This window comes from Salmo salar, chromosome 15 (genome assembly GCF_965601325.2).
Source record: "Salmo salar chromosome 15, fSalSal1, whole genome shotgun sequence".
Classification (NCBI taxonomy): Eukaryota; Metazoa; Chordata; class Actinopteri; order Salmoniformes; family Salmonidae; genus Salmo; species Salmo salar.
In genome coordinates this window covers 10516509-10530285 of record NC_138305.1, presented here as the reverse complement: position 1 = coordinate 10530285, position 13777 = coordinate 10516509, and the positions used below count along the sequence as shown (strand labels likewise).

Genomic DNA, 13777 nt, shown 5'->3' with positions numbered 1-13777 from the left:
GGTTCACTTATATTGGGAGTAGTGCCTTTCCTCAGCCACAATGTGTTATATGAACAAAAGTACTATCTCACAACTCGATGAAACCTTCAGTCTTGCGCAGACATTTAGAAAAACGAAACATGACAATTTGAAAAATAAGCCACAGGAGTTTTTTGAGCGAGAATAAAGACTACTTTCGAGTAGTAAGACTGTATAAAAGCAACAGATACCATTAATAAGAAGGGGCTAGAAGCGTCTTATATGGTGAGCTACTGAGTGGCTAGGACAGGCAAGCCCATACTATTGTGGAGGACCTAAATCTTCCTGCTGCCATGGATATGTCTGGGACAATGCTGGGGGAAAAGGCCCAAAAAACTATGCAGATAATGCCTTCATCAAACAACACTTTCACGACACATCAATGACATGGCAGGAGATGTTCTGAAACAATTACTGCTTCGCATACAAGCCAGTAAATTCTATGCGTTACAGCTGGATGAGTCAACAGACGTGGCGGGCCTGGCACAGCTCCTGATATATGTCCGTTACGTTTATGGGTGGTCAATTAAGGAAGACATCCTCTTCTGAAAACCACTGGAACAGGAGAACGTGAGAGGATATTTTTAAAGTACTGGACAGCTTTGACATCAAATGGACTTTGGTGGTCAAGATGTGTTGGTATCTGTACTGATGGCGCAAAAGCCATGACAGGGAGACATAGTGGAGGGGTAACACGCGTGCAAGCAGTTGCTCCCGACACCACTTTGGTCCACTGCAGCATCCACCAAGAGGCTCTTGCTGCCAAGGGAATGCCTGACAACTTGAAAGACGTTTTGGACACCACTGTGAAAATTGTTAACTTTGTTAAAGCAAGGCCCCTGAACTCTCGTGTATTCTCTGCATTATGCAATGATATGGGCAACGACCATGTTACGCTTTTACAACATATACAGAAGTGTGCTGGTTATCAAGGGGCAAAGTATTGACACATTTTTTTGAATTGAGAGACAAGCTTAAAGTTTTCTTTACTGACTATAATTTTCACTTGTCTGACCGCTTTGTATGATGACGAGTTTCTCACACGACTGGCCTATCTGGGTGATGTTTTTTCTCGCCTGAATGATCTGAATCTAGGATTACAAGGGACTCTGCAACTTTATTCGATGTGCGGGACAAAATTAAGGCTATGATTAAGAAGTTGGAGCTGTTCTCTGTCTGCATTAACAAGGACAACACACAAGTCTTTCCATCATTGTATGATTTTTTTGTGAGCAAACGAACTCAAGCTTACGGACAATGTCAAATGTGATATAGTGAAGCACCTGAGTGAGTTGGGTGCGCAATTACGCAGGTACTTTCCCAAAACGGATGACACAAACAACTGGATTCGTTATCCCTTTCATGCCCTGCCTCCAGTCCACTTACTGATACCACTTACTGAGCCTCATCGAAATTGCAACAAGTGGTTCTGTGAAAATTCTATTTAATCAGAAGCCACTGCCAGATTTCTGGATAGGGCTGCATTCACAGTTTCTTCCCTTGGCAAATCGAGCTAATAAAACACGGATGCCCTTTGCAACCACGTACCTACAGTTGAAGTAGGAAGTTTACATACACCTTAGCCAAATACATTTAAAATCCGTTTTTCACAATTACTGAGATTTAATCCTAGTAAAAATTCCCTGACTTAGGTTAGTTAGGTTCACCACTGTATTTTAAGAAAGTGAAATGTCAGAATAATAGGAGAGAATGATTTATTTCAGCTTTTATTTATTTCATCACATTCCCAGTGGGTCAGAAGTTTACATACACTCAATTAGTATTTGGTAGAATTGCCTTTAAATTGTTTAACTTGGGTCAAACGTTTCGGGTAGCCTTCCACAAGCTTATCGGTAAGTGGACTGGAGGCAGGGCATGAAAGGGATAACAAATCCAGTTGTTTGTGTCATCCGTTTCTGGAAAGTACCTGCGTAATTGTGCACCCAGCTCACTCAGGTGCTTTGCTGTTTCATATTTGACATTGTCCACAAGTTGGGTGAATTTTGGCCCATTCCTCCTGACAGAGCTGGTGTAACTGAGTCCGGTTTGTAGGCCTCCTTGCTCGCACACGCTTTTTCAGTTCTGCCCACAAAATTTCTATAAGATTGAGGTCAGGGCTTTGTGATGGCCACTCCAATACCTTGACTTTGTTGTCCTTAAGCCATTTTGCCACAACTTTGGAAGTATACTTGGGGTCATTGTCCATTTGGAAGACCCATTTGCGACCAAGCTTTAATTTCCTGACTGATGTCTTGAGATGTTGCTTCAATATATCCACATAATTTTCCTACCTCATGATGCCATCTATTTTGTGAAGTGCACCAGTCCCTCCTGCAGCAAAGCACCCCCACAACATGATGCTGCCACCCCCGTGCTTCACGGTTGGGATGGTGTTCTTCAGCTTGCAAGCCTCCCCCTTTTTCCTCCAAACATAACGATGGTCATTATGGCCAAACAGTTCTATTTTTGTTTCATCAGACCAGAGGTTATTTCTCCAAAAAGTACGATCTTTGTCCCCATGTGCAGTTGCAAACCATAGTCTGTTTTTTTATGCCGGTTTTGGAGCAGTGGCTTCTTCCTTGCTGAGCGGCCTTTCAGGTCATGTCGATATAGGACTCGTTTTGTTGTGGATATAGAAACTTTTGTACCTGTTTCCTCCAGCATCTTCACAAGGTCCTTTGCTGTTGTTCTGGGATTGATTTGCACTTTTCGCACCAAAGTACATTCATCTCTAGGAGATAGAATGCGTCTCCTTCCTGAACGGTATGGTGGCTGCATGGTCCCATGGTGTTTATACTTGTTCATCTGTACAAACAATATTACACGTGGTACCTTCAGGGATTTGGAAATTGCTCCCAAGGATAAACCAGGCTTGTGGAGGTCTACAATTTTTTTTTGAGGTCTTGGCTGATTTCTTTTGATTTTCCCATGATGTCAAGCAAAGAGGCACTGAGTTTGAAGGTAGGCCTTGAAATACATCCACAGGTACACCTCCAATTGACTCTGGCTGGTGTGTTTACAGACATTCAATCAATCCTTATCCCAGTCTGTTGTCGCCACATGCTTCGAGGGCCACCATTGTTCCTGTTCCCTAGAAAGCTAAGGTAACTGAGCTAAATGACTATCGCCCTGTAGCACTCATTTCCGTCATCATGAAGTGCTTTGAGAGACTAGTCAAGGATCATATCACCTCCACCCTACCTGACGCCCTAGACCCACCCCAATTTGCTTACCGACCCAATAGGTCCACAGACGACGCAATCGCCATCACACTGCACACTGCCCTAACCCATCTGGACAAGAGGAATACCTATGTAAGAATGCTGTTCATCGATTACAGCTCAGCATTTAACACCATAGTATCCTCCAAACTCATCATTAAGCTCGAGACCCTGGGTCTCGACCCCGCCCTGTGCAACTGGGTCCTGGACTTCCTGACTGGCCGCCCCCAGGTGGTGAGGGTAGGTAACAACATCTCCACCCCGCTGATCCTCAACACTGGGTCCCCACAAGGGTGCGTTCTCAGCCCTCTCCTGTACTCCCTGTTCACCCATGACTGCGTGGCCATGCACGCATCCAACTCAATCATCAAGTTTACAGACGACACTACAGTGGTAGGCTTGATTACCAACAACGACGAGATGGCCTACAGGGAGGAGGTGAGGGCCCTCGGAGTGTGGTGTCAGGAAAATAACCTTGCACTCAATGTCAACAAAACAAAAGAGATGATCGTGGACTTCAAGAAACAGCAGAGGGAGCAGCCCCCTATCTACATTGACGGGACAGTAGTGGAGAAGGTGGAAAGTTGTAAGTTCCTCAGCGTACACATCACAGACAAACTGAAATGGTCCACCCACACAGACAGCGTGGTGAAGAAGGCACAGCAGCGCCTCTTCAACCTCAGGAGGCTGAAGAAATTCGGCTTGTCACCAAAAACACTCACCAACTTTTACAGATGCACAATCGAGAGCATCCTGTCGGGCTGTATCACCGCCTGGTACGGCAGCTGCTCCGCCCATAACCGGAAGGCTCTCCAGAGGGTAGTGAGGTCTGCACAACGCATCACCGGGTGCAAACTACCTGCCCTCCAGGACATCTACACCACCCGATGTCACAGGAAGGCCAAAAAGATCATCAAGGACAGCAACCACCCGAGCCACTACCTGTTCACCCCGCTACCATCCAGAAGGCGAGGTCAGTACAGGTGCATCAAAGATGGGACCGAGAGACTGAAAAACAGCTTCTATCTCAAGGCCGTCAGACTGTTAAACAGCCATCACTAACATTGAGTGGCTGCTGCCAACATACTGACTCAACTCAAGCCACTTTAATAATGGGAAAATTGATGTAATCAATTTATGACTTGCCACTTTATATGATTTATATTAGATAATGTTTACATAACCTACATTATTCATCTCATATGTATATACTGCACGCCATACCATCTACTGCATCTTGCCATCTTGATGTAATTAGATGTATCACTAGCCACTTTAAACAATGCCACTTTATATAATGTTTTCGTAACCTACATTACTCATCTCATATGTATATACTGTACTCTATACCATCCTGATGTAATGTATCACTAGCCACCTTAAACAACGCCGCTTTATATGTTTTCATACCCTACAATACTCCTCTCATATGTATATACTGTACTCCATACCATCTACTGCATCTTGCCTACGCCGTTCGGCCATCACTCATTTATATATGTTTATGTACATATTCGTATTCATTCCTTTACACTTGTGTGTACAAGGTAGTTGTTGTGGAATTGGTAGATTACATGGTCGGAACTAGAAGCACAAGCATTTCGCTACACTTGCATTAACACCTGCTAACCATGTGTATGTGACATTCTTTTTTAATTTGATTTGATTTGAAATGATGTCAATTAGCCTATCAGAAGCTTCTAAAGCCATGACATCATTTTCTGGAATTTTCCAAGCTGTTTAAAGGCACAGTCAACTTAGTGTATGTAAACTTCTGACTCACTGGAATTGTGATACAGTGAATTATAAATGAAATAATCTGTCTGTAAACAATTGTTGGAAAAATGACTTGTGTCATTCACAAAGTAGATGTCCTAACCGACTTGTCAAAACTATAGTTTGTTAACAAGAGATTTGTGGAGTGGTTGAAAAATGAGTTTTAATTACACCTACCTAAGTATATGTAAACTTCCGACTTCAACTGTATATGAAATGATAAATATTAAATGTTAAAGGGTTAGGCAGCTGATGATTATCAGGATATAAACATGTATTGATGGATAACAAAGACAAGAAATTGTCTGTTTCATTAATTGAAATATGCATATTCTACTTTTTGTATGTTTTTTAATTATAGGATTGTATGTAATGGGAAGTTTGGTCACCTTGGTGACTGCATCTATTGTCTGGACTTCCTCCCCCCATACTGTTTAAGAATCCTATTACAACTTCCTGGACTTCCTCCTAGACTCTTTTTGAATCCTATTACAACTTCCTGGACTTCCTCCTAGACTCTTTTTGAATCCTATTACAACTTCCTGGACTTCCTCCTAGACTCTTTTAGAATCCTATTACAACTTCCTGGACTTCCTCCTAGACTCCTTTAGAATCCTATTACAACTTCCTGGACTTCCTCCTAGACTCTTTTAGAATCCTATTACAACTTCCTGGACTTCCTCCTAGACTCTTTTAGAATCCCATTACAACTTCCTGGACTTCCTCCTAGACTGTTTTAGAATCCTATTACAACTTCCTGGACTTCCTCCTAGACTCTTGCCTGTTTGCAGTTTTGTCCTCTCGGCATTGTTTTGTTTTGTCTTCTCTGTCCCATCTCCCCTCTCCCCACCTCCCTCCCCCCATGGGCTCATGTTGTATCAAATTGAATTGGTCACATACACGTGTTTAGCAGATGTCATTGGACACATACACATGTTTAGCAGATGTCATTGGACACATACACATGTTTAGCAGATGTCATTGGTCACATACACATATTTAGCAGATGTCATTGGTCACACACACAAGTTTAGCAGATGTCATTGGTCACATACACATGGTTAGCAGATGTTATTGGTCACATACACGTGTTTAGCAGATGTCATTGGTCACATACACGTGTTTAGCAGATGTCATTGGTCACATACACGTGTTTAGCAGATGTCATTGGTCACATACATGTGTTTAGCAGATATTATTACGGGTGTAGCGAAATGCTTTTAAAAATGTTATTTTAATTTTAATAACACAAAAAAAAAATTATAATGCAAAGTTGCTTAGGAACAAGAAGCACGACTGCCCTATCTGTCGGCACCATCCTGTTCATCTTATCTATGTAGAAAACAAAGCATCATGGGTAACTCATCTTATGTTTGTAAAAAAATATCCATTGATATTCTATAGAGATATTCAAAATACAATTGATAAATGTAAACGTGACTAAATTAACAGCCAATGGATATTCTCTCTATCCAATCTAAGAGAACAACATTGTGATCCCGGCAATTTAATTCGACCTCCCTAATCAGAACCACGTGGAGGGGAGTGGCTGTGTAGGGTCTTGTCTCGTTCTGTCTGCTATGTTCTCGGGAGAGAGGGGGAGAGGGGGAGAGAAGGGGGGGAGAGGGGGAGAGAGAGGAGAGAGGGAGGGGAGTGGCTGCGTAGGGTCTTGTCTCGTTCTGTCTGCTATGTTCTCGGGAGAGGGAGAGGGAGAGGGAGAGAGAGAGAGACACACAGACAGACAGACAGACAGACAGACAAGTCAGTGTTGTCCCTGATCAGGTGGTCCTTGGGAAATGACTGAGTTAGAATGGAGTCCAGCAGCAACCACCGCATGTTTCCTGGATGAAGAGACCCATTACTAAATGCCCTGAACTAGACAGTCATACTCTGTCAAGTCCCGTGGAGAGGTTTTTAAGAAAGGGTCTGCCGCAACACAGCGACCCTTGGAGCATTTTAGGGGCTAAGTGTCTTGCTCAAGGGCAGCTGGAAATGTTTTATAAATTGTTGTAGGATCAAATGAATGTGTTGTGATATGATTAAATTTACACACACACACACACACACCACACACACACACAAAGTTATCAGTAGCACATCACATCAAGGTATATTTCAAGATTTATAAAGTGGTTCAAAGTAGTTTATTACAACTTCAACCAAAAAGTTCTGTTTATCAAATAATTAGTTAATAGTTTATTAACTAATTGTTAAACTGTTAACCCAGTTATACAATTCTTTATACAGATCTTACCATTCTCGGGATCTGATTGGATAGTGTAATCATTTCAATCTCATTATTCTGTCAACTTCTCCCTGATTGGACAGAATGGGCGCTGACTCCGCCCCGTGTGGTCGTAGTTCTGCCAGAGACGGAAGAGCAAGCGAGACACCCCAGTCCTAGATGGTTTTATTTATTTATTTATTTTCTGGTTCAATAAAAGTCAATATGAACTAAGTAGACCCGACCCAGCGGATATTGCATTGGTGTCTATGAGAGACACACCCAGTTAAGAAGACCGGAACTGACTTTTTAAAAATGTTTGTCTGTGATAAAAGGTCTGAGTTAACCGTCTTCATTTATCCACCATCTTTGGTCGTGCTTTGAATACAGAGCATGGAAATATTGCCACAAGCAATGCCCCGAGTGACGAGTGCGCACAGCACTGTACCATGGCAACTTTGATAGGATTCTTCTATGATTCTAACTAACGGAATATTTAGGCAAAGCGCTCATCTGTGGATACATTATATGAAGAACTTTTCTTATTATTTGCTTGTAGAAATACATTTCCCTTGTTTTCAGTCGTTTGAGAAGTCTACGCCTAGGATAACTCTATGTCTTGCTACCCAGACGTAAGTTAACCCCCCTTTTTTTTTTAAACATTAAAAAACTTAAAAGTGGGATTGTGAAATTATTAGTTAACATGCTGTTTAGATAGGTTCTATTCTTCTATTATTTCAATTTGAATGTGTGTTTTTGTTGACAAAAGACCAGAGTTTAGGATATATATTCTAGATGAAAAGCCTCTGTAGGTCGAATAGATCCAAACCTATATAAAGCAATGAATGGAAGATAGGATATATATGTTCAACTTCAAGAGGCCGATAGGGTCTGGTTAACCAACTAAACTGTCCTTTTAATTTAAAGTTAAAAAAAAATCATTCAAGTTTCAAGCTATAGCTCATTTGGTCGCGTTGGTTGTAAGAAAGAGTTGGACCAAAATATTTTTTTTCAAGAGAATGGATATGCAATGGGTGGTGATGTGTTAGCGCCATCTCGACCGCTATATTTGCTTGGCAAATGTAAAATTAGGTTACATTATCGACGGGAGTATGGCGACGTTTGAAATGACGTTTGCATTGTTCTACATAACCTTAAAGGACAGTTTAGTTGGTTAACCAGACCCTATCGGCCTCTTGAAGTTGAACATAAATGTCCTATCTTCCATTCATTGCTTTATATAGGTTTGGATCTATTCGACCTACAGAAGCTGTTACTTCGTCTCCTCGTACTGATGAAAATATCAATGGCCTTTACCACCATCCCCCCCTATTTAATCCGGTCTTATTTTTATGATGAGAACTTCTCACTAGTTAGTGATACTATCCAGTCCATGCGAGATCCACATGTGTGTCTGTGTGCGTGAGAGAGAGAAGAGAGATGATGTCTGGACTCGTGATGCCAGGCTCACTTGTTTATGCCATCCTTGTTTTAACCAGATCACATCCAACTGTGTGTGTGTGTGAGAGAGCGAGCGAGCGAGAGAGAGAGAGAGAGACATGATGTCTCTGCTTATAATACTAAAATAGATTTGAATTAATTTGGTGACACAGTGATATTTAAGTGCCCCTTTGAAAACTACTGTAAAACCCACTCACTGAGTGTCCCTTTGATAACTACACCGATCAAAAATATAAATGCAACATGCAACAATTTGCAACAAAGATTTTACTGAGTTATAGTTCATTTAAGAAAATCAGTCAATTGAAATAAATTCATTAGGCCTTAATAATGTATGAATTTCACATGACTGGGAATACAAATCGTTTTATTTATTTAACTAGGCAAGTCAGTTAAGATCAAATTCTTATTTACAATGACGGCCAAACCCTCCCCTAACCTGGACGATGCTGGGTTAATTGTGCGCCGCCCTATGGGACTCCCGATCACGGCCGGTTGTAATACAGCCCGGGATCGAACCAGGGTCTGTAGTTTCCTGTCCTGCTAAGCATTCAAAATGTAACAAGTACTTTTGTATGTCAGGGAAAATGTATGGAGTAAAACGTACATCATTTTATTTTGGAGTGTAGTGAAATAAAAGTAAAAGTTGTCAAAAATATGAATAGTAAAGTACAGACACCCCAAAAAACTACTTAAGTAGTACTTTAAAGTATTTTTTACTTAAGTACTTTATACCGCTGAAAACCAGTCAGTATCTGGTGTGACCACCATTTGCCTCATGCAGCGTGAAACATCTCCTTCACATAGAGTTGATCAGGCTGTTGATTGTGGCCTGTGGAATGTTGTCCCACTCCTCTTCAATGGCTGTGCGAAGTTTCTGGATATTGGCGGGAACTGGAACACGCTGTAGTACACGTAGATCCAGAGCATCCCACACATGCTCAATGGGTGACATATCAGGCCGTGGAAGAACTGGGACATTTTCAACTTCCAGGAATTGTGTACTGATCCTTGCTACATGGGAACGTGCATTATCATGCTGAAACATGAGGTGATGGCGTCGAATGAATGGCATGACAATGAACCACAGGATCTCCTCATGGTATCTCTTCGCATTCAAATTGCCATCGATAAAATGCAATTGTGTTAGTTGTCCGTAGCTTATGCCTGCCCCATACCATAACCCCACCACCACCATGGGGCACTCTGTTCACAGTGTTGACATCAGCAAAACGCTCGCCCACACGTCTCTCATCTGCCAGGTACAGTTGAAACCGCGATTCATCCGTGAAGAGCACACTTCTCCAGCGTGCCAGTGGCCATCGAAGGTGAGCATTTGGCCCACTGAAGTCGGTTACGGGGCCGAACTGCAGTCAAGTCAAGACCCTGGTGAGGACGACGAGCCGCGCTGAGAGGACAGAGTAATTCTTTGCTTGTGTAAACCCACAGTTTCATCAGCTGTTTGGGTAGCTGGTCTCAGACGATCCCGCAGGTGAAGAAGCCGGATGTGGAGGTCCTGGGCTGATGTGGTTACACGTGGCCTGCTGTTGCGAGGCCGGTTGGACGTACTGCTAAATTCTATAAAACGACGTCGGAGTCGGCTTATGATAGAGAAATTAACATGATATTTTCTGGGAAAAGATCTGGTGCAGTCAGCGTGACAATTACAGGCTGTGGCATTGTGTTGTGTAACAAAACTGCACATTTTAGAGTTGCCTTTTATTGACCCCAGCACAAGGTACACCGGTGTAATAGGCATACTGTTTAATCAGCTTCATGATATGCCACACCTGTCAGGTGGATGGATGATTTTGGCAAAGGAGAAATGCTAACAGGGATGTAAACAAATTTGTGCACAACATTTGAGAGAAATAATTGTGTGTATGGAACATTTTTGAGATCTTTTATTTGAGCTCATGAAACATGGGACCAACACTTTACATGTTGCATTTAATATTTTTGTTCAGTGTAATTTAAAACCCATTCACTTCATCATAAGACTCCCTCTCCTTTTGGTGATGCCCACTGACCGAACTGTACAAAAAGTGTAGGTTATATACATCCTATAGTAGTATGTAGGTCTACATATCTTTTGCTTGCTTTGACGTTTATAGGATTTGTGGAGAGTTTAGTAACCCGTTTGGATTTTTACATTTTTTTATTTATTTAACTAGGCAAGTCAGTTAAGAACAAATTCTTATTTACAATGACAGCCTAGGAACAGTGGGTTAACTGCCTTGTTCAGGGGCAGAACGACAGATTTTTACCTTGTCAGCTCGGGGGATTCGATCCAGCAACCTTTCGGTTACTGGCCCAATGCTCTGTTCGAATGTATTTGGAATCTTCCTAAATGTGTAATGCTGTGGAGGTGTAGTAGATAGAATTTCATTTAATTAAATGTATAACTAATATATTGTTTTTATGCATGGCCGAACATCAATATCTAACTTTATTAACATGATACGTTTTGAAGTTTATTTTCAAAAACAAAAGTAACATTCTCAGATGACTCTGTTATGTGCTCCTCCATCTTGAGGTTACTAACTATATATCAGTGACGTCATTGTCTGTATGACCTTCATTATGTTTTAAATGTTAACTATATATCAGTGATGTCATTGTCTGTATGACCTTCATTATGTTTTCAATGTTAACTATATATCAGTGATGTCTGTATGACCTTCAATATGTTTTTAATGTTAACTATATATCAGTGATGTCATTGTCTGTATGACCTTCATTATGTTTTTAATCACCACATCAAGTGAATCACAAGATGAGGCCTTCACTGTCTAAACATATAATCTCACGGGTCTGAGGGCGGTACTCTGGATGTCTCCTTCCTCTGTGAAGTTGAGCTGGATGTATTCCACCAGTTTCTGTATAGCGGCCTGACATAGAGACATGTCTCCGCTGGTACCTCTGCAGCCGCTGCTGTTGACCGTGTTGCCACTGACCGTGTTGCCACTGACCGTGTTGCAGGCATCCTCCTCGTGTTCTGACTCCTGGGATACAGTTGGAGTTACAACAATGGATTGAAGTATCACTCCACAATATTACAGAGACTGATAATAGGTCATACAGATTTCAGAACCACATTGTGGACCACCGTTAGACTTTAGAAGAACCAATCACAGTAGGCACTCAAAGTACAGTACGTAATTGATGTCAGCTATAAGAAATGACATCACCCACACATGTATGCAAAAACAGACCTGGTACGAGTCCTGGTCTGGGTCTCTGCTGGTGGTGGACTGCTGGTCTGGGTCTCTGCTGGTGGTGGACTGCTGGTCTGGGTCTCTGCTGGTGGTGGACTGCTGGTCTGGGTCTCCATAGTGGTCCTCGTACCTGGTCTGGGCCACCAGGAGCCAGTCCTCCAGTAGATGGATGTGGCTCAGAGCGTTCTCCTGCGTGATGGGCATCGTTGCTGGGGCTGGGCCGGACCAGAGCCCCTCTCTGATTCAGAGGGGTTGGGTTAAATGTGGAAGACACATTTCAGTTGAATGCATTCAGTTGTACAACTGAATAGGTATCCCCCTTTCCCCTGCATCCTGCGTCGATGGGCCCCTCTACACTGTGTTAACTAACCTCCAGACGAGCTTCAATGCCATACAACTCTCCTTCCATGGCCTCCAACTGCTCTTAAATGCAAGTAAAACTAAATGCATGCTCTTTAACCGATCGCTGCCTGCACCTGCCCGCCCGTCCAGTATCACTACTCTGGACGGCTCTGACTTAGAATATGTGGACAACTACAAATCTTGGCCAGGTCGCAATTGTAAATGAGAACTTGTTCTCAACTTGCCTACCTGGTTAAATAAAGGTGAAATAAAATAAATACAATTAAAAAAATACCTAGGTGTCTGGTTAGACTGTAAACTCTCCTTCCAGACTCACATCAAACATCTCCAAAATGAAATCTATAATCGGCTTCCTAATCCACAACATAGCATCCTTCACTCATGCTTCCAAACATACCCTCGTAAAACTGACTATCCTACCGATCCTCGACTTCGGTGATGTCATTTACAAAATAGCCTCCAATACCCTACTCAATAAATTGGATGCAGCCTATCACAGTGCCATCCGTTTTGTCACCAAAGCCCCATATACTACCCACCACTGCGACCTGTACGCTCTCGTTGGTTGGCCTTCGCTTCATACTCGTCGCCAAACCCACTGGCTCCAGGTCATCTACAAGACCCTGCTAGGTAAAGTCCCCCCTTATCTCAGCTCGCTGGTCACCATAGCAACACCCATCTGTAGCACGCGCTCCAGCAGGTATATCTCTCTGGTCACCTCCAAAGCCAATTCCTCCTTCGGCTGCCTCTCCTTCCAGTTCTCTGCTGCCAATGACTGGAACGAACTACAAAAATCTCTGAAACTGGAAACACTTATCTCCCTCACTAGCTTTAAGCACCAGCTGTCAGAGCAGCTCACAGATTACTGCACCTGTACATAGCCCATCTATAATTTAGCCCAAACAACTACCTCTTCCCCTACTGTATTTATTTATTTACTTTGCTCCTTTGCACCCCATTATTTCTATTTTTACTTGCACTTTCTTCCACTGCAAATCTACCATTCCAGTGTTTTACTTGCTATATTGTATGTACTTCGCCACCATGGATTTTTTTTGCCTTTACCTCCCTTATCTCACCTCATTTGTTCACATTGTATATAGACTTATTTTTCTACTGGATTATTGACTGTATGTTTGTTTTACTCCATGTGTTACTCTGTGTTGTTGTATGTGTCGCACTGCTTTGCTTTATCTTGGCCAGGTCGCAATTGTAAATGAGAACTTGTTCTCAACTGGCCTACCTGGTTAAATAAAGGTGAAGTAAAAATTAAAATAAAATAGAGGCATTGGGGCTGGGAAGGGGTGTGGGAGTAGGGCTGATGTTGACAACTGTTAATACAAATCCAGACACAGGAAGCTTTGTGGACTGAAGCTGTCTCCATCTCTAATCAAATCAAACTTTATTTGTCACATGCGCCGAATACAACAGGTGTAGACCTTACCATGAAATGCTGACTTACAAGCCCTTAACCAACAGTGCAGTTCAAGAAAGAG

General features: G+C 42.3%; 1 protein-coding gene across 1 annotated transcript; it reads right to left on the bottom strand.

Moving 5' to 3' along the window:
* Positions 1-11369: 11369 nt before the first annotated feature.
* Positions 11370-12881, bottom strand: LOC145860832 (uncharacterized). Its single transcript, XM_082961522.1, has 2 exons — positions 11916-12881; positions 11370-11705 (listed from the first exon to the last, which is right to left on the bottom strand). The coding sequence occupies exons 1-2, from the start codon at positions 12120-12122 to the stop codon at positions 11493-11495; spliced, it is 420 nt and encodes a 139-aa protein (XP_082817648.1). The 5' UTR covers positions 12123-12881; the 3' UTR covers positions 11370-11492.
* Between the last annotated feature and the right edge of the window lie 896 nt (positions 12882-13777).

Coding starts and splice junctions, on each gene's coding strand:
- LOC145860832 (XM_082961522.1), bottom strand. CDS start 12,122: ATGCCCATCACGCAGGAGAACGCTCTGAGCCACATCCATCTACTGGAG. Junction 11,706..11,915: donor CAGACCAGGACTCGTACCAG/GTCTGTTTTTGC, acceptor ACTGTATCCCAG/GAGTCAGAACACGAGGAGGA.